The sequence below is a fragment of the Mauremys mutica genome, chromosome 2 (genome assembly GCF_020497125.1).
Source record: "Mauremys mutica isolate MM-2020 ecotype Southern chromosome 2, ASM2049712v1, whole genome shotgun sequence".
NCBI lineage: Eukaryota > Metazoa > Chordata > Testudines > Geoemydidae > Mauremys > Mauremys mutica.
This window is the reverse complement of record NC_059073.1, coordinates 207,914,108-207,934,794: the sequence shown is the minus strand read 5'-3', so window position 1 is coordinate 207,934,794 and position 20,687 is coordinate 207,914,108. Positions and strand designations below refer to the sequence as shown.

Genomic DNA, 20,687 nt, shown 5'->3' with positions numbered 1-20,687 from the left:
AGAATTCTTTGGCATTTGTTGTCACCCTGAGCTTTTTTTGTCTTTGCCAGCTTGAAAGTATTGCAGGTGAGACTCTCAAATGCAGAAAACAGGTTAATCAATAGATAGTGAGAAATGTAAAGCAAAGTGAGGCTAAAAAAGTGAACTCAGTTGAATGGGAAGAGAAAGGAGCAGTCTGTGTCTTGGAACTTTCCTCTTAAACACAGTCCTCCTGTCTCTGCATGGCTCGTATGGTAAGCTCACAAAGATGCTATTCTTTATAGGCAGTTGCTGTTCTCAAAGCTGACATCAGGGAGGGAGGGTTCAGTTATGACATCTGGAACTCATCCATGAAGGTAAGGGGTAAGCAGTAAGACTTAGAGCCTAAAAGTGAGGTTAACAGTGTCAAATGGGAACAAGAGGAGAGTGAGCAGTCAGTGCCCCAGGTCTTGCCCTAGCTGTCTTGCTTTGTCTCCTTCTGTCTCTGCATGTTTTGCACAAACCCAGACTTACAGGTGCAGTTCTCTTATAGGTAAATGCTTTTCTCAAAATAGGCACCTGTGAAATGGTAGTAATTAGATTCGATCCACCAGCTCTACCTGGTAAACTTACTTTAAAAATGTCTATATATAATTGGGGGCATATATGTTGATGAAAGTAACTTTTTAAAAACTAAAATCCTAGGAAATGATTTTCAATGGATGCATGTTTAAATGCATTCATTTCTTACAGTCAACAGAAAATCTATTAAGTCTTGCTCCAGTAGAACTGTTTAGCAATTACCCACTTAAAGAGGTTTACAAATGTACCCTTCCGCACTTAGAGCACTGTTGTACTGTAGTTGCTGCTCTGTAATATAGATCTTATTGTAGAGTTTAGGAATATTTACTCCTTTCAGAGGAGAATAAAAAGAAACCAAGAGAGACATGATGGCTCAGGGAATTGGTAGTGAGGTACATAACTCTTTGGTGCAGGATCACTGATTAACATTTAGTATAGGTTAGTAGTCCATTATCTTATGTCCATTCAGGGAAGTGAATAGGTAGTACCAATATAGTTTTTAGTGGCCAAATGTTGTTGACAAAAGCACTGTCATAATTAAAATTAGATGGTGCTCTGTTAGCCTTCTCATCAGGGAGGCATAAGAGTGGAGACTGACTACCGTCTGCATTAGAAATGGTAGTTCTTTGGTCAAAGTAGAAGCAAATTGTTTGAGCAGTGAGGGAAACTTGATTTAATCTATGGATAAATTAAGGATTTTATTCTCATGAGGCCTACTCTTGTGAGGGCCATGTGTTCCCAACTTCAAAGGAATTGAAAGTGGGCGGCAGCTTTCAGGAGTGGCCCTGAAGTGATCCCATCACATGCATTAACTCATTTAATTTTAAAGAGAGGGAAAAACCATGCTCTTACATCAGATCTTGTCTCTTTTGTTAATTTTGAAGGGTGATACTGTATGTGCAAGTAGATATGCTGAATATTTTACATACATGCTGTACTGTAATAACTGTTAACTTTGATTCATATTCTGGACACAAAACTGCAGTCAAATTTAAATCAACAAAAATGTTAGTACATCTTTAAACATTGTATTGAGATTATTTCATCATAACATTTTAATTTAGCTTTTAAACAAACTTTTCATTTTGCATTGAAAACATTTCTCTGTGTTCCTTAGGAACTCCAAATGGATCAACAAGCTAAGAAACATCTCCAGGAAGAATTTGATGCATCTTTAGAAGAAAAGGATCAACTTATTAGCGTCCTGCAGACTCAGGTAACATCACTGATCTAAGAAAGAGGCTCTTGAATCAGTTGAGGGAACAAAAGAGAAATGATCGCCCTCTATCCGAATACTGTAGTATACAAGGTTTTATAAAGAAATGGCATGGTTTCATTTCTTTAATGGTAGCACTTAGCTCCACATGTCAGTGTCTTTTATAACAAATTATGTTTGTTACGTTTGTGGTCTGTAAAGCTTCTTGTACACATGTGGTATTGAAGAAATAATACTTAAGGATGTATATTATAGATGATAAAGAGCAGCTTTGCAAAATCATTCACACAAGAAATGCATATGTTTTCTAATGGCAAGTAAAATATCAGATCCTTCATTATGGGCCTGGTGTGAGCAGATGTTCTTCTTCGAGTGCTTGCTCATATCGATTCCAATTAGGTGTGCACATGCCGTGTGCACGATCGTTGGAAGATTTTTTACCCTAGCGACACTCGGTGGGTCGGCTGAGGCGCCCCCTGGAGTGGCGCCTTTACGGCGCCGGATATATACCCCAGCTGACCCAGCGCTCCCTCAGTTCCTTCTTGCAAAAGCTTTGATTAAAGCTTCTTTCCCTTTTGAAAGAAAAACATGTAAGAATGCATATGTATCATAATATTGCTTCATTTTTAACAAAATGGATATTTTATTTAGGTATCTTTGCTGAAACAGCGACTACAGAATGGCCAGATAAGCACTGAATTACCGGAGACAAATTCTGAAACTGAACCACAAAGTCCAGCAAAAGAAATCAGTGCAGAAAATGTTTTGGAGCCAGGAGGTACTGGTAGGTGTTTTTCAGAGAAATTTTGGAGACGGTGGGGCCAAAAGGATGATGCAGTTATGACAGCGTATCAGCAGGTGCACCTTAGGCTAATATAATAAAAAAAATGCTTTCCAGAGGAAGACAGTATGCCTCAAAATATGGCAGCTAAGAAGCTTGAGGGAGTACAGAGGAGTAAAGGCTCAAGTTCAGACATGTTACTTGTCAGTCATAGAAACTTTGAGAAACTGTACAGTTGAAGTCATGTGTAGCCCGATTAATCCAAACTGCCTCATACCATAGTAGTTCATCCATTTGGTTTACTGTGATTTTTATGGTATTGTTCTTGGATAAGTTTGGCCCCAGGCTTTTCTTTCATGGCCTTTTGACTTCAGAAGTGACTGCTTCCCCTGGGTTGCATTTGACCTGCTTTTGAGGAGTGTGTCAATGGTTGTACAGGTTCTTTAAGTTCCTGATCCATCTTGGCTTCTTAAAACATTATTGACAGGCTGTTGTTAGCAGGGGGCAGGGGTGGCTCTACCTTTTTGGCCGCCCCAAGCAGTCAGGCGCGGGAGACGCCCCGGGAGCAGCGGACCTCCTGCGGGCATGACTGCAGAGGGTCCGCTGGTCGCGCGGCTCGGCTGGACCTCCCGTGGCTGCGGACGGTTCGCAGGTCCGGCGGCTCTGCTTGAGCTGCCGCAGGCATGCCTGCGGGAGGTCCAGCTGAGCCGCAGGACCAGCGAACCGTCCGCAGTCATGCCTGCGGGAGGTCCACTGGAGCCGTGGGACGAGCGCCCCCTCCGCAGTCATGCCTGCGGCAGGTCCGGTTGTCCCGGGGCTCCGGTGGACCTCCCGCAGGCATAACTGCGGCAGGTCCGCCGGCCCAGCCTGCCGCCCCCCCGGGAAAGGGCCGCCCCACGCGCGTGCTTGCCGCGCTGGGGTCTGGAGCCGGCCCTGGCAGGGGGAGAGTGCTGCCCATCCTTATTGTGTTGAGGTCTTCTTTCTGGAATCCATCAAGGAACCCTTTCTAGGATTCTGGAATGGTTGCCAGTTACTACCCTGTGTCATTTCTCCGCTTCCTGAGGAAGGTGAAAAATTATACTGATTTATCTTACTGCCTACGTTCATGAATGATCTCCAGACTTGGTTTTTCTGAACTTCTCATCTGCTTTTGAAATGATTGCCCCTGGCTTGTAACTTTTGTGACCAAAAGACTTCACTGCTATTTTGGTTTTTATTTTCTTTAAAAATTCCCTTGAGTAATACTGCCAGCTAGATTCTTTTGAGCTACATCATACTCCACCCTGATGCTTCTCATTTATATCTCTGTGTGATGAGGATATTCTACTTGAGGCAACAGGCCAGGTTAAGAATCTTGGTGTCATTCAATCACACCATTTGCATGGCAAATCTTGTTGGATGTGGCACAAATATTTTTTGAACTGTGCAACTTGTGTAAGTTTTGCACCCTTAAAAATCAAAATGTGGCAGAGGTGGTCTCAATGAGCCTTGTGGTCTCAAGAGCATTGTTGTTCCTTTTTCCTCCATTTTTGGTGAATCATACCTCTCAAATTAGTTAATTGTTTAAAACATCTTGTTAAAAGTTAATTATTTCATATTATTTTAAAATATTTTTATTATGTTAAGGTCTCAGGAGCCTTTGTGGAGGGCTGCTTTAGAAATAAAGATGTGGTTTAATTATGAATCCGGTGCATTGATGGCTCATTCTATGTAATGAAGGTGCACTCAGCTTGACTCTGTGCACTTATTACAGTCAATGACAGAATCTTCACATTTGTCTGATCCAGAATTAGTCGTCATTGTCAAGTGGAAAACTGGAAAAGAGCTTTGAGGAAAAGACTATTTGACATTTTGTGTATATATGCACATTTATGGTTGGATCTTGAAGCATTCAAGTTTTGTAGATGGCTAAAAGTAACTCTAAATTCAATTGTAATGTTGCTGATTTGGGGTTGTTTTGTTTGTTTTGTTTTTTAATGTACTGTCCTCTGGCACTCCCAGAGGAGTAAACAGTTTAATTTTGGTTCATAGTTAAAAATCACTGTTGCTGCTTTTAAGTGCATTATGCTGCTTCAGTTGCTTTCCCTGTTGTCTGTCTGTATCCAAAACTTCTATCTAGGTAGTCAGTCATTTTAGTATTATTACAAGGAGTCTTGACATGAGGGTATGATAAAAGATACGTATTTTGTAAAGTAGTGCTTGTAGTAATGGGGTTATGTTGTCTGTAGAGGGTGATGGAGATTCTGCAAAAACACTAGAAACTCTGATTAAGAGAGTGAAACGTCAAGAGAACTTGCTTCAGCGATGTAAAGAGATGATTCGATCGCACAAGGAGCGCTCTGCACAGCTAACCAATGAGAAAGAAGCACTGCAGGAACAACTAGAAGAGAGACTTCAGGAATTAGAAAAAATGAAGGTATGGTGAAATCCCTAACTCTTGATAGATATCAGCTAATGTAGTGCAAGAATTCTGGTATCATTTAATTAATTTACACAGCTGTTCTGATATGGCAGGGGTCATTAAACTGATTAATACAAAATACTGTGTGGCAGCTGTGCCAAGCTGCCACAGGAAACAAAGATGTAACTGCACAATATTGCTTGCAACACTACTATTGTAGTATATGCCAATGATATTTCTACAACATTTTTCATCTGATATCAAACACTTTACAAAATAAATAGGTCTTACAGGACTCCTTTAAGGAAAATCAGTCTGCAGCTAGTATTTGATGGATCCCATGCTTGCAGCCCAGCCTCCTGTTATTCCATCCCAGTGGCTGTTTCTGGCATCATCCCCTGCACTTCTGCCCCCTCCCTGTAGAATGCTCATCTCCCATCTTTGTGTGTTGCTCAGCCAACCACGCATTCACTCGCCATCTGCCTCCATCTTTAGATGTTCATGAGGAGGCAGGAAGCGAGAGTGGGCCTGGGTGATGATTGTCTTAGCAGGAGGATCTTGGGGCAAGGAGTTTCCTTATAGCTATTTCATAGGCCTCTGTGTGGGGTGAGTAGTAGGGGACAGAAGAAGTCAGGAGCTCATTGCAGATGCTGAGGCAGAGGAGAAGGGATCCCAGAAGAGGTCAGAGGATTTGTAGTTGGCTGTAGAGGGAGAAGTGCAGGCTCTCTGAACCAGGAGTTAAGCAAGGAGTATTTTCACTTATAGTCAGATGTGAAAAGTAAATATCTAATGCTTAGACCAGTATTCCCTATAATTGGGTTGATGACAGGAATATGGATTCAGAGGTTAGGTTGTTTGCAGAAACTTCACTTTAAATTTGCTGACTTACAAACATTTGGTATCTTAAAACTGCAAAGTTCTAATAATGTTTTCAGTTGATGTTTACCCTATTAACTCTACCTTAACTAAATTTTTAAAAAGTTTCATTGTAGTGTTTTGTCACAACTATATTATATCACCCAGACTCAGAAATTTTCCTTGTAAGTCAGAAGTTTAATCACTGTAATATTGTCTGAAAGTTCCCCTATTTTAATGTTTAAACAATTGTGTCACTGGAAAAGCTAGACATCTATGGTAGTTGGAATAGAATCCTGCAAAAAAATGAGAAAATAAAAACCTACTGGTACATGTCTGAAAGAACATATCAAGATATAAAACAAGCGTGTTTAGTAGTTCACTAACAGCAAGAACACAGTGATGTATTAAGAAATATTTTGAGGCTTAGTACTGTATAATGAAGGGAACTTCTCACATAAAGATAGCTTGTATGAAGGAAAAAAAAATGGATAGATATATAAAGTTCCTGAATTCAAATTTTTTCAACATATCAAAATAAACATGGGCTTTCTTAATAAGTGCAGAATGTGTTTATACTAGTTTGCCTATTTTGTTTCAGGGCAATGAGCATTTAAATCTTGTTTCCATTTCTTGGGTGAGATTCTTAACCTCACCCTGGCTTATACAAAGTAAAAGGGCTGGAGCAATGTAAACTGGCTTTTGTGCATAGTAAAGGATTCTCCCAGGACAAGAACTGTGGAAGGCAGCTGTAATGTTGCCTTCTTCAGACCCACTTACGAGCCTTGGGATGGAGGTAGGGCTGGCGTGTCTGGGGTGGGTTTGCGTCATGTGGCTCTGCACAACACTGGGCAACACTGCCACCCACAGGATAGCCTCGGAAGGCTGCCATCATTTTAGACCACCCCTCACAGATGTTTACACTACAATAGGGACTGGCAAGTACCTTGCCCTGGCTTCTGAATTGTGATGGACTGCGTATAAACACAGCACAAAATCTAATTTCTTCTCTGTCTCACATTTAGGGACTTTTGCTTACATTATCCAGACTTGAAAAAGAGGAAACTTTTTCTTATTGATGGGAATGCTTTAGCTCTTTTTCATCTCTTGTGGTTTTTCAGGAACTTCACATGACTGAGAAAACTAAACTGATTACTCAACTGCGCGATGCAAAGAATTTGATTGAGCAGCTAGAACAAGATAAGGTAAATAAGGCAGTGTTTTTCTTTAAACTTTTAGTATGGCTAGCACATGATCATTTTGGGATACAATTTATACAAGCTCAAACTGACTGACCTCTATTTCTAGTTCTGTTACAACTGTTATTAGAAGTGGTTTGTTTTTATTTTACATTCCAGATTCGTAGTGTTTTGTTTGCTTGTTAAAAGTTAAACTGTAATTAGAAGGCTGTATTTTGTAAGTGCTTTGGTATGGTTGACTAGTAGTTCAGATTTGATGTTGCAAGAATATTTAGAGCTGATTGGGACATGTTTTTAAAAGATAGTATAGTGATTAGTAGTCTAGGTGAATTTATAACTAATAGTTATAATACTAGGTTATGAGAAAAATAGTATCTAAATGTAATTTGGAAATGTCCATATATGGTAAAAAGTGATCAGAGACGTAATAATACCCATCATGTGTTTGAGAGAGGAAGAGTTTTAATGGCTTCTATTTTATATATGTTCTTACACTGCACTCATCACCTTAGTATCTAAGTGCCTTCCAATACTGTATTAAGCATTGTGACTTATATCTGTCACGTTTTTGTTTTCTCATCCTTTCCCTAGAGCAGGGATCGGCAACCTTTGGCACGTGGCTCGCCAGGGTAAGCACCCTGGCGGGCCGGGCCCGTTTGTTTACCTGCCGAGTCCACAGGTTCAGCTGATCGCGACTCCCACTGACCGTAGTTCACTACTCCAGACCAAAGGGGGCGGCAGGAAGTGGCACGGGCCAAGGGATGTGCAGGACGCGGCTTCCCGCAGCCCCCATTGGCCTGGAACGGTGAACTGCGGCCACGATCGGCCGAACCTGCAGATGCAGCAGATAAACAAACTGGCCCGGCCCGCCAGGGTGCTTACCCTGGCAAGCCGCGTGCCAAAGGTTGTCAATCCCTGCCCTAGAGGAAGATGTTTGCAGTGGAATGCTTTGGGTTTTCATTTTTATACATATAAACACACATATGATCTGCTATATGTTGGTTAGAGAATATAAGGTCTAAGAACGGAAGGTGGTGAGGTTTGTGATGATCCTTATGGATTGTGTCCTGGTGTGTAGTTGTTTTTGGCATATGCTATGTATTTGTGTATTAGTCTCACCTGAAGCATTTCTTGTTTAGGGCATGGTAATAGCAGAGACAAAACGACAAATGCATGAAACAATGGAAATGAAGGAAGAGGAAATTGCTCAGCTGCGTGCTCATATCAAGCAGATAACTACCCAAGGCGAGGAGTTACGAGAACAGAAAGAAAAATCTGAAAAAGCTGGTAAGAAATTCTGGAGGTTATTGGCTTTTATGTTTGAATGGGAAAAAGCTTCGGCATGGTCTGTCTGCACTCTCTCATCAGTCATCTCATCTTGGTATTAAAACAATTCCCTGTCCTGCTAGTGTTCCTCTACCGTCTCCTACTAATATCACTGCTATGTAGGGGAAGCAAGTTCAATTTGGTCTCTGCCTCCCCAGATAACTAGAGGTTGAGAACATTTTATATTGTTTTCTTTAATATCCACATTCACTAATCCAGTCATGAAATATTGCTGAACGACAACCATACTTATCCCTTTCTGCACGACGGAAGATTGCTGTGATTTGGTGGGTTTGTATAGTTTTCAGCAGAGAAAATTGGTGGGGAAAAATATTAGTGCATTTTTGTCAGAAGCGTAGTACATATTTTCTGTAACCTCAACCGTAGGAGAGAATGTACATATGGGAGTGAAGTGGGGAAGAGGATGAAACAAGTTAGGCTTTTACATTTTAGGGGAAAACCAATGACTGTGCCTCAGAGTATTAGTATCATAAACATCCACTAATTTATTTATAGCTGAACATAAACACAAAGCATAATTTATTTGTTCCAGGCTTTAAATTGTTTTGTAATATAAATACACATATCAGTTTTCTTTACAAGAAAATGTGTATCCTACTAAATGTGTGTGCTAATGTAGTACTAATTTAACAGGACAAACTATATTCCTTGGAAAACAAAATGCGACCTTGTACAGCACAGCTTATAGAAGGTTTAGTTTTATTTGCATTCAATTTGCTTTCATAATCATTTTGAGAAACCTCACCTGAAAGTTGCTTTTAATGCAGCTATTAAAAAATGAATAGTTTAATTTGCATAAAATGCACATTACAAATGTTTTTTGTTGCTAAGCTCTAGTAAGAAGTTCACATTCAGAAATTTTATTGCAGTTCACTTTATATCTAGGTAAAATTAAAACAGAACTTTACACTATAAAGATGGATTTACAATATGAGTAAATCATGTACATTCTGAGTGATGCAAAGAAACTGACTGAGCATGTAAAGCCAGAAAAGATAAACAAAAAAGAAATATAATTGCATAGATGGTCTATTAGCAAACCTTTGGAAAACTTGTGAAAACACCAAACATCTGGCTTAGAAAACCCACTTTTCCAGTTGATAGTGGAGGTTTTTTTTAGCTTTATAAAAACCAGATTTCAAAACTAAGCAAATATTAGCTTCAGGGTTTTATAAAATTAGCCTCTGATAATGTTCTTCAGAGACTGTAATGTTTAATTTGTAGTATTTGCTTTCAATAATGCTTCTTTAAAAATAAGTGCATACAGGTTAGTTGTTAGTATTTTAACTTCTCTTAGCAGGAAAAATGTGCTTTACTTAGTAGGTATGAAGTATTTTATCTTAGCTATCTGAAATAGAACACTGAAGCAATTGAAATTAGTTGTATGTCTTGTAGCATGGAGATTATTCTGTAAATAACTTCTTCTTTTGGCTTACTTAGAGCTTCAAAACAGGATAGAGACGATTCCCTTGGTACTTCGCAAAATTAACTATTGTGGTGAGGCAGACAATTTGTCTTGCGGGGTGTGTTATGCTGACCACCACATTTTGGGAAGGTGAGATTTCCACCCCAAATCTCTTTTTAACCAAAACAACAGCAACAACCAAAAAAAACCACACCAAAAACACACCCACAAACCACTTGAATGTATCAGTCCTGTCATCATCTAAGTATATGTATCCACTATAGTGACCTTTCTGTGGGTTTGAGGGCACAGTGTTCTACACTGTTGAACAGGCTGTTAAAATAAGAATGGTTTTGGCTGCTGGACTATTTGCTGTGTCATATTACATCCTAGTTTTCAGTGATAGAAGGCTAGTAATCAAATTAGAGTACAGAAATTTTCTGTTAATAGTAGCTCTGAGAGGTGTTTCTGTGCTATTCCCCTTTATTCAGTTTTTCTTGCTACTGCCTTACTTTGTGCATTCTAGAAAATCATTCAGAATGAAGACTAAAATCAGTCATGTCGAGATATAGCTTCAGTTTAAGATGAAAGTGTCACACTATTTAAAATATAGTTTGATTCAGCAGCATTAAATTACTATAATTGTCAGTTGTAAAACTACTTTATTACTAATTGTAATAGGGCAATTGACATGGCTTTTAGGCCACAGCCCTCTGCTGTAATGACTGTAATATTACTGTTACATACATTTATCACAGGTCTGTACATTTTGTTTAGTACACGAAGCCCATATCCTACTCTCTTCACCATGTTACCAATTTTGGTGAATATCTGTATTCCTAGACTTGCTTATCTTCACAAAGTATTGTTACTTAACCAAAAGGGAACGTGAACGTGAATATTTATGGAAAGAAATTTTCTTCTTCGAGTGATTGCTCATATGCATTCCAGTTAGGTGTGTGCGCGCCGCGTGCACACTCGTCGGAAGATTTTTACCCTAGCAACACTTGGTGGGTTGGCTGGGCACCCCCTGGAGTGGCGCCGCTATAGCGCCAGATATATACCCCTGCCAACCCATCCGCTCCTCAGTTCCTTCTTACTGCCCGTGACGGTCGTTGGAACGGTGGAGTGCGGCATCGCTGTCCTCCACAACCCTAGCTTCTCGCTCTTATTTCTAGCTTATCGTGTATATAGTTCAACTTTAGTGTAGTTATAGTTAGTTTTTACTAGTTTAGTTGTAGTTAGTGTTTATAGTCCACCGGGGGATTGGGGGAGTAGCCCCTTTTTCCCCTGACCTGGTGCGTGCTCCTGCCCAAGGCACCGGGGTTTAAGCCGTGCTCGGCCTGCCAGAAGCCGATGCCGGTGGGAGACCCTCATGAATCTTGCCTGAAGTGCTTAGGAGAGTCTCACCTTCCTGATAAATGTTGAATTTGTAAATCGTTCAAGCCAAGAACAAAGAAGGAGCGGGACTTTCGCTTAAAGCAGCTCGTAATGGAATTGGCACTTAGCCCTGCGGTGCCGGCACCGACCGCCCAGCAGTCTGTATCGGTGAGGAGTGCACCTTCAGCACCAGCTCACTCCGGTACCGAGACCTGGAACCGCCATCAGCCGGCACTGGCTCCCCGGCGCCGATCCCTTTCCCCCTCTGGGAAACATCATGCTGCGCCGGCCACATCCTCTAGAAAGGAGCATGCACCCAGGCCCACAGGCCGGACCCCGGTACCTGCACCAGCACCATCAACTCCAGCACCGCAGCTCCAAGCTCCTCCTAGCGCGGCACCGTCGATTCCGGCACCGCAAGGGCCGTTGAGTCCGGTACCACACAGCTCCCTGGTTCACGCTGCGGTTGAGCTAGCTCTCCCTTCAACTCCCGAGACCTTCTCGATGGCACGAGAGCTAATTGCGCTAACGGAGTCGACACAGCTTCAACCCCTGGCACCGCCGGTGCGGGTCATCAAGTAAGTTGGCAAGCCGGCCATTATGAGGCCCTCTTCCCCTGACCACCAAGAGAGGCGTCACTCCAGATCCCGATCTCGGAGACGTTCCCGCTCACACCGGTCCCGATCCCGGCACCGCTCGCAGTCCCGGTACCGCTCTCCATCGCGGTACTGGTCGTACTCGTGGAGACGCTCACGATCCCGGTCTCCAGACAGACACTATCGGCACCGGTCCGGCTCTTGGTACTGTTCTCAGTACCGTATGTCCCGCAGCCGTTCTCGCGACAGAGACTCGAGATCCCGGTCGACCTCCCGGCACCGGCGCGGTAGATGGTCCCGATCTCAGTCCCGGCACCGACAGGACCAGTACCGTTCTTCGGTACCGCCCCGGGACCGAACAGCTGAATCGGCGGCACAGTCCCAGGGTCTCTCGGCACCGCCATGGCCTTCGAGGCACCTGTCCATCTCATCCCACGCCGGCAGTGCTTCCTACCAGCAGTCCGAGGCACAAGGCCAAGAGCAAGGCCCTCCTCAATGGACTTTCTGGACTCCGTGGGCATACCATGAGGCGCAAGGTGCCCCCTTCGTGGCTCAACGTTCAGGTTCCTCTGATCATAGAGCCCCCAAAGCCACGGTCAGCCGGCCTCCTCCCTCAGGCACGGACGAGGAGCCACTTGTTTCTGCGGAACCCGAAGTTCCTCCTGACGCAGAAGGAGCTCCGCCGCTCACTGACCCACCACAGGACCCCTTGGTACCGGGCCTCTCCTCCTCCTCCTCCTCTCCTGATGATGCGGTAGCAGGAACATCCTCCTCGCGTCCTCCTCCTATTGACCTTCGGGCTCATCAGGACTTGTTACGAAGAGTAGCTCAAAACATGAACCTACCGGTCGAGGAGGTGGCTGAAATAGAGGACCCAGTGGTGGACATATTGACGGCGGATGCCCCCCTTCGAGTGGCCCTCCCGTTCATCCATACTATACAGAACAATGCTGACACCATCTGGCAGTCCCCAGCCTCTATTACACCTACGGCTTGGGGAGTGGAAAGGAAATACATGGTCCCGTCGAAGGGTTATGAATATCTATATACCCACCCACCTCCCTGCTCACTGGTGGTACAATCTGTCAATGAACGGGAACGGCATGGCCAGCAGGCGCCGGCTCCTAAGGCTAAGGAGGCGAGGCACATGGACCTCCTAGGCCGTAAGATATACTCAGCTGGCGGCCTTCAGCTTAGGGTGGCCAACCAGCAGGCCCTCCTAAGCCGTTACAATTTTAATACATGGGTGTCTGTAGGCAAGTTCACTGAACTCCTACCACAAGACTCCTGCGCGGAATTTACGGCCCTTTTGGAAGAGGGTAAAAAAGTAGCCAGAACTGCCCTCCAGGCCTCCCTGGATTCAGCGGACTCGGCAGCCAGAACTCTTGCCTCTGGGATAACGATGAGGCGCATATCTTGGCTCCAAGCTTCGGGTCTCCCACCTGAATTGCAGCAGACAATTCAGGATCTACCCTTTGACGGCCAGGGTCTCTTTTCAGAGAAAACCGACCCAAGACTGCAAAGCCTCAAGGACAACCGCATTATAATGTGCTCGTTGGGCATGCACACTCCGGTAACCCAACGTAGATCCTTCAGGCCCCAGCCGTACCGCCCCTATAATCAACCCAGGCCGCGACAAGACACCAGACGTCATGGCAGGGTGAACCGGCAGAGACAATCTGGCAACCAGGGAAACCAAACTCAAGCGCCCCCAAAACCATATTCGGGGACAAAGCAAAACTTTTGATGGGACGCCCGAGGACGACCCACCAGTTTCCCTACCGGATCCTTCACCCTCCTTTTCCAACCATCTCTCCCATTTCCTCCCTGCCTGGTCCCAGATAACCTCCGACAGCTGGGTCCTCCGCACGGTGGAAGCGGGATACCACCTCCAATTTGTTTCTCCCCTTCCCTCCCACCCTCCCTACCCGTCCGTCTTCAGGGACCCCTCTCACAAGCAATTCCTCTTGCAAGAGGTCCATACACTCTTGAGTCTGGGTGCCGTAGAGGAGGTGCCAGAGGGCATGAGGGGCAGGGGGTTTTATTCCCGCTACTTTTTAATCCCCAAGGCAAAGGGAGGTCTATGACCAATCCTAGACCTGCGAGAACTCAACAGATTTATGGTAAAACTCAAAACTCAAGTTCCGCATGGTAACCCTGGGGACCATTATCCCATCCCTGGATCCGGGAGTCTGGTATGCCGCCCTCGATATGAAGGACGCGTACTTCCACATTGCCATTTACCCGCCACACAGACGCTATCTTTGTTTTGTCGTCAACCACCAGCACTACCAGTTCACGGTGCTCCCCTTCGGCCTGTCTACGGCTCCGAGAGTCTTCACCAAATGCATGACCGTAGTCGCTGCTGCCCTCCGCCGTCGTCGAATACATGTCTACCTGTACCTCGACGATTGGCTCATTCGAGGGACTTCCCAGCTGCAGGTATCCCAACACCTGCGTGTAGTCACAGACCTCTTCGGGAGGCTAGGCCTTATGGTCAACGTCGAAAAGTCTACTCTGACTCCAACGCAAAGGATAGAATTTATTGGAGCAGTTCTGGACTCCAATCTGGCCAGGGCCTGCCTCCCTCTGCCATGTTTTCAGGCAATGTCTTCGATCATTCGAAGTTTCCAGTCCTTCCCGACAACGTCGGTGCGTACCTGCCTCGGCCTCCTAGGTCACATGGCGTCATGCACCTTTGTGACCCTGTACGCGAAACTGCGACTTCGGCGCTTTCAAACATGGCTCGCTTCACTATACCGTCCACACAGGGACAATATAGACTCGGTGGTCACGATCCCCGGGACAGTCCTCGACTCCCTCACTTGGTGGTTAGACCCCGCGGTAGTTTGCGCAGGGATACCGTTCCACCCTCCGTGGCACTGACCATGGACGCATCATCTCTGGGTTGGGGTGCCCACCTTGGGAACCTACACACTCAAGGCCTCTGGTCACCCCAGGAGCTGGGCTTACATATCAACGTGAGGGAGCTAAGGGGGGCAGTCTGCCTAGCGTGCCAGGCGTTTCGAGTCCATCTACAAGGCCGCTGTGTATCTGTGTTCACAGACAACACGACGACAATGTTCTGTATAAACAAGCAGGGCGGGGCGCGTTCCTCCCTACTTTGCCAAGAAGCCATCCGACTGTGGGACTTTTGCATAGCCCACTCTATTCATTTAGTAGCGTCCTTTCTCCCAGGAGTACAGAACACCCTGGCAGATCGCCTCAGCAGGTCATTCCTGTCTCATGAGTGGTCGATCCGTCCCGATGTCATCCATACAGTTTTCCGGAGGTGGGGCTTTCCCCGAGTAGACCTCTTTGCCTCCAGAGAGAACAGGAAATGCCACGTGTTCTGCTCCTACCAGGGACACTCCCCGGGCTCCCTCACAGATGCATTTCTCCTCCCGTGGACGAGACACCTGTTTTACGCCTTTCTGCCGTTTCCCCTCATTCAGAGTGCTGCTCAAGCTCCGGAGGGACAGAGCCAACCTCATTCTCATTGCTCCAGCATGGCTGAGGCAGCATTGGTACACCCTGCTGTTCGACCTATCAGTGGCGGAACCAATTCCCCTGCCACTGTGGCTGGACCGCATAACGCAGGACTTGTGGCAGGCTTCACCACCCGGACCTGCAGTCCCTCCACCTCACGGCATGGCTCCTGCGTGGTTGAGCCAAGCGGAGCGGCGTTGTTCTGCTGCGGTACAGCAGGTGCTTTTGGGGAGCAGGAAACCTTCCACTAGGGCGACTTACCTCGCCAAGTGGAAGCGTTTCTCCCACTGGTGCAATCAGAACAACTTCGATCCTCATCTGGTGTCTATTCCAGCGATATTGGACTACCTTTGGTCCCTCAAGGAGCAGGACCTCGCGGTCTCCTCTTTAAAGGTGCACCTGGCAGCTATCTCGGCCTTCCGACCAAGCGAAGGTGGCCGTTCTATTTTTTCTAACCCGATGGTTTCCAGGTTCCTTAAGGGACTAGAATGGTTGTACCCACAGGTCTGGCGCCCGGCCCCTACCTGGGACTTTAACCTGGTCTTAGCCAAACTTATGGGGCACCCTTTCGAGCCTATGGCCACGTGTTCCCTTTTATATCTTTCCTGGAAGACGGCCTTCCTCATTGCTATCACTTCGGCGAGGCGAGTCTCAGAACTTCGCACCCTGGCAGCTGACCCTCCTTATACAATCTTCCACAAAGACAAGGTGCACCTGCGACCACACCCTTCCTTCCTCCCTAAGGTAGTGTCTGCTTTTCATGTAAACCAGGACATCTTCCTCCCTGTTTTCTTCCCGAAACCGCACTCATCGCGCCGGGAACAACAGCTTCATACTTTGGACATCCGTCGGGCTCTCGCATTTTATATAGAGCGGACCAAACCCTTTCGGCGTTCGCCCCAGCTCTTTGTAGCTGTAGCAGACCACATGAGGGGCATGCCAGTCTCTTCCCAGCGGATCTCGTCTTGGGTAACATCCTGCATCAAGACATGCTACGAGCTTGCTCATGTTCAGACTAGCCATCTTACTGCTCACGCTACAAGAGCACAGGCCTCTTCTGCCGCCTTCCTGGCCCATGTCCCCATCCAGGAAATCTGTCGGGCGGCTACCTGGTCATCGGTTCACACCTTTGCTTCACACTACGCATTGGTCCAACAATCCAGAGACGATGCAGCCTTCGGCTCAGCAGTCTTACATTCTGCCACGCTAGGTAAGGCTTGGGAATCACCTAACTGGAATGCATATGAGCAATCACTCGAAGAAGAAAAGATGGTTACTCACCGTTGTAACTGTTGTTCTTCAAGATGTGTTGCTCATATCCATTCCAGACCCGCCCTCCTTCCCCACTGTCGGAGTAGCCGGCAAGAAGGAACTGAGGAGCGGATGGGTCGACAGGGGTATATATCTGGCGCTATAGCGGCGCCACTCCAGGGGGCGCCCAGCCGACCACCGAGTGTTGCTAGGGTAAAAATCTTCTGACGAGCGTGCACGCAGCGCGCACACACCTCACTGGAATGGATATGAGCAACACATCTTGAAGAACAACAGTTACAACGGTGAGTAACCATCTTTTTTTTAATGTTAAGTTACGGCTAAGATATGTACAAGCTTACATTCATTACACTTGTATAGATACTGTATCATTCAGAGTGACATTTTATCTGTTTAAATACAGCATGTTATATATGTCAGGCTGTATTTTTAACTTACCTGGAATCATAAATCTGTTCACTTTCTTTCCTTTGTAGCTTTTCCTTTATACTTAAACCGTCATTTTAATTAGGTGAGCTTGATGAAATGGACCATTATTTCATTTGATACAAATAACTTAAACTGGTGAATATTCATTATTATGTATGGTTATATAGCAACATGATATATAAGCTTATTTTGTAGATAAATATTACATAAAATCACAAGTATGTAAATCTCCCTATTTGATAATTACAGTTCAACTTTTTGTAGTCAGGGTGCATTATATTGAAATCTCACAAAGCATCTTATTTTTGTGCATCCACACATGCCAATAAGTGAATCATGGTGCCTTTCCCAAGCCTTGTATGAACAGGACTGGGGTAAGGTCTCTCTTTTTCTTACATCACACAATGGGTGCTTGAACCAGGCTCTACAAAGTAAATTCTGTGCTTCTCAGGCAATGTCTAACTTCAGTCCTTTTACCTAAATGAATTGTAACTAACTTTCTAAATCTTTGCAATATTTGGCTATCAAGTTACAATGTATCAAAAGTAGCCAGGGTGTTTGTAAACTTGCACTTGAAAAGCTCAGTCTCTTATATAGTATTAAATATTTGGCATAAGTCCTCACTATTCAACATTTTGAACACTATAGATATTAATTTAATGTTAAAGACGGTAATCTATTTTAGTACCAAGTAGAATAATGCAATTATTTCTGCCTTTATTAGGCAAATTATATTGTGTTTTATTTTGCCATCTCTTTGTAGGCCATACTGGTATTCATTTTGACAACTTAAATAATTCTCCTTTAATTTACCCTCCATGGTTTACAGGGAGCAAGAGCATGCTTAATAAGAATTTTAGTATATGCATTTCTTAATATTAGGTTAAATGCACAAAACAACCACTATAAGTATATCGAGCTTAACTGTCATATTGCTTATTTGAGGAAGTTGCATTTTGTGAGTTGGTTGAAACAGATTAAATTTATATTTCCCCAGTCTGTTTCATAATCATGCTCAGTGCTGTATTCCCTAGTTTTCACCACTTGGTGGCATTCTAGTTGATGGTTACCCCATCAGTACCCTTGAGATATTGGTTATCAGGAACCCTTCATAATACAGACTGACATTAAATGAAATTTTAAAAAATTAGATATTTTTACCATGTGTACTAACTGTTGTAGAGCAGTGTTTAAAAAAATTGTCAAGAACTTGCCAGTGCAAGGGGTGGTAGTGGTGGTGGTAAAAATAACAAAAGTACCCTTTTTTCCTCTAACACAAACTTTAAAAAGAAAGAAAGACGTAGATTCTTTAACATTCATAGCTTTAGTCATACAGGACAGAAAAGATTCCTATTTGACCAGGGTGAGCAAATGAATGGGATTTTGCAAGGCTAGACTATAGTATTTGCTATATTTCTTGGATTTTTGTTTTGCCAAGGTGCATTAGAGATGATTAACTTTAACGTTATTCCAAATATTTGTATTTTAACATGTCTCTTTTAGCAGTCACTGTGCTAGTGGAGAGAAGGACAAAGATAATCTAGTTTCTGGGTTCAGCCTAGTGATGTTTTAATGAACAAACAAGGCTTATTATTACAATTTTATAGTCTCAGTAGGAAAAAAAAGTCCGGATAGGTGCAAAATTAGTCAGTTTTGTTTAACTGGAAGGATGCTAGTTTAACCTCCTGCTGGTTTGAAATTATCACTTGAGTGTCATATTATACTAGTAAAAGCAGCAAAGAGTCCCCTGGCACCTTTATAGACTAACAGACGTATGGGAGCATGAGCTTTCGTGGGTGAATACCCACTTTATCGGATGCATGTAGTGGAAAGAAGAGGGCCTCATCCTCCCTGTTTGAACTAACCTCGTTATCTCTAGCCTGATTCTTGCTTGCATATATATACCTGCCTCTGGAAATTTCCACTACATGCATACGATGAAGTGAGTATTCACCCACGAAAGCTCATGGTCCAATACGTCTGTTAGTCTGTAAGTTGCCACGGGACTCTTTGCTGCTTTTACAGATCCAGACTAACATGGCTACCCCTCTGATATATTACACTAGAATTAACTACCTTGAACAAAAATATTAGGTTCTTGCTTAAATACCAAAAGTGCCTGAGATGCATATAATTTCACTTTTAGAGAACAGAATGTCTTCCTGTGAAGTGTTGCTTCTTTGTGCTATCACGTACTCTTGACCTTTTATCCACCAGCTTATCTAACTTTCCCCTCAGCATTGTGCTTGTGCTTATGGTGATGGAGCTGGCCTACTGCATGTTGCTAAACTGCTACATTTTAGTAGTTAGTCCTAGTGTGAACTTGAAATCTTTTATTTGATGGATCTGCAGGCTATGGTAAATGCACTTACCCCCCATTAATTAACAAGTTGCTTACATGAAATTGCAGCATATATTACTCAGCCCAAGCGTTGAAAGTGTGAGACGCTCTTATGAATAAAAAGTTAAATAAATTTGAAATATTTAACTGTAGTTTTTATTTCTGAATCTACTTCTGGTAAAAGCTGTTATGTTTTTAAAAACGTAATTTGTGACACTGGCAGGGTGGATACTCCGTGTAAAGTACTTACGGACAAACTATAGCCGGCTATACATAGGTTTGCAGGAGAAAGTGAGGGAGATCACTCTAGTCCCTGCAAGTGCACCAGTACAGGCTGTATCCACACTAGGCTTCGCCAGGTGCCCGTTTTTTTTGTTTGTTTGTTTTTTACGAGAATGTCCAGTTGAAAAGGGGACCTGGCAGTGTCTGGGTCAGATGTACTGATCGGATACCAAAAGTAGGTTACCGTGGGGCAGGGGGAAATGCTGGGTCATTAGCCTGCGCCAGCCCCTGCTCAGCTGGGGCTGCCTCCTACCTGCAGGCAGGCTTCTTATCAGGCTGCAGCAGCTCCTGTCCCAGCCCTGGAGCAGAGGGAGCCCAGCGCATGGGGTGCGGGGGGAGGAGGGAGGCAGAGATGATCCAGGAAGCGACGACGAGGGAGGGAGGGAAGGAGCACGCAATGGGGGCAAGGTGGGGTAGGGTCTTGGGGGAAGAGGCAAAGAAGGGGCATTGCCTCAAGGGAGGAGGTGGAGCAGGGGAAGGGCTTTAGGGGAAGAGACTGGGTAGGGGGCCTTGGGGGTCTATTTACCAGCAGCTAGAAAGATCACAACCCTAATCCATGCTTGATTTTACAGGCACTGGCAAATGTGGAATAGGGGATATGGACTACTGTTGACCCCAGAAGGTGCATGCCTGGGTGGGCTGCAGGTTTGTGCACTAGAAGAGCTGTTGTCGTAGAGCACTGCGTACCTTTTTTTAGCAGCGCTGACTGAGCAGAGTGTACGTTTCACTCTGTTTTATATTGGCTTACTATATATAAAAAATGCACAAAAAAGAATCTCCATTTTTTTTAACATTTATAATGTATTTAAACACTTCAGTTCTTCTGGTCATTAAAGCAGGAGGGAGGTTTTAAAAAAAATCTGAGTCAGTGTTTTGCTACTGTCAGAAAAAATATCACTTTCTTGTTCTCATTGTGAGGACCCACGAAAAAGCTTCCTCGAGAAATTAATTCCAAAAGGTCATAATTTGGGTGAACAAAATTATTTTAAGAAAATAAGTCTCCTGAAAATGCAGGAGGAGACTCAGAAATGAAGATTATAGTTAAAAGCTTTATTTTTAAATGTAATTCAAACACCATAAATGCAAAGTGTCTTTCACCTTTCAAACTCATGGGCAAGTAAAACACCTGGAGGGTTTTTAATACATAATAAAAA

At 44.2% G+C, this 20,687-nt stretch overlaps 1 protein-coding gene across 3 annotated transcripts in view; it reads left to right on the top strand.

Moving 5' to 3' along the window:
* Positions 1-20,687, top strand: part of GOLGA4 (golgin A4) — a 121,450-nt gene that overhangs the window by 41,091 nt on the left and 59,672 nt on the right. For 2 of the 3 annotated variants that reach the window (XM_045004619.1, XM_045004618.1), the window contains exons 7-12: positions 264-335; positions 1,658-1,756; positions 2,408-2,540; positions 4,766-4,953; positions 6,915-6,998; positions 8,132-8,279. In XM_045004619.1, the coding sequence (XP_044860554.1) occupies positions 264-335; positions 1,658-1,756; positions 2,408-2,540; positions 4,766-4,953; positions 6,915-6,998; positions 8,132-8,279 (724 nt within the window). The remainder of the gene's footprint in view (positions 1-263; positions 336-1,657; positions 1,757-2,407; positions 2,541-4,765; positions 4,954-6,914; positions 6,999-8,131; positions 8,280-20,687) is intronic. The other variant, XM_045004620.1, reaches the window with a different exon arrangement.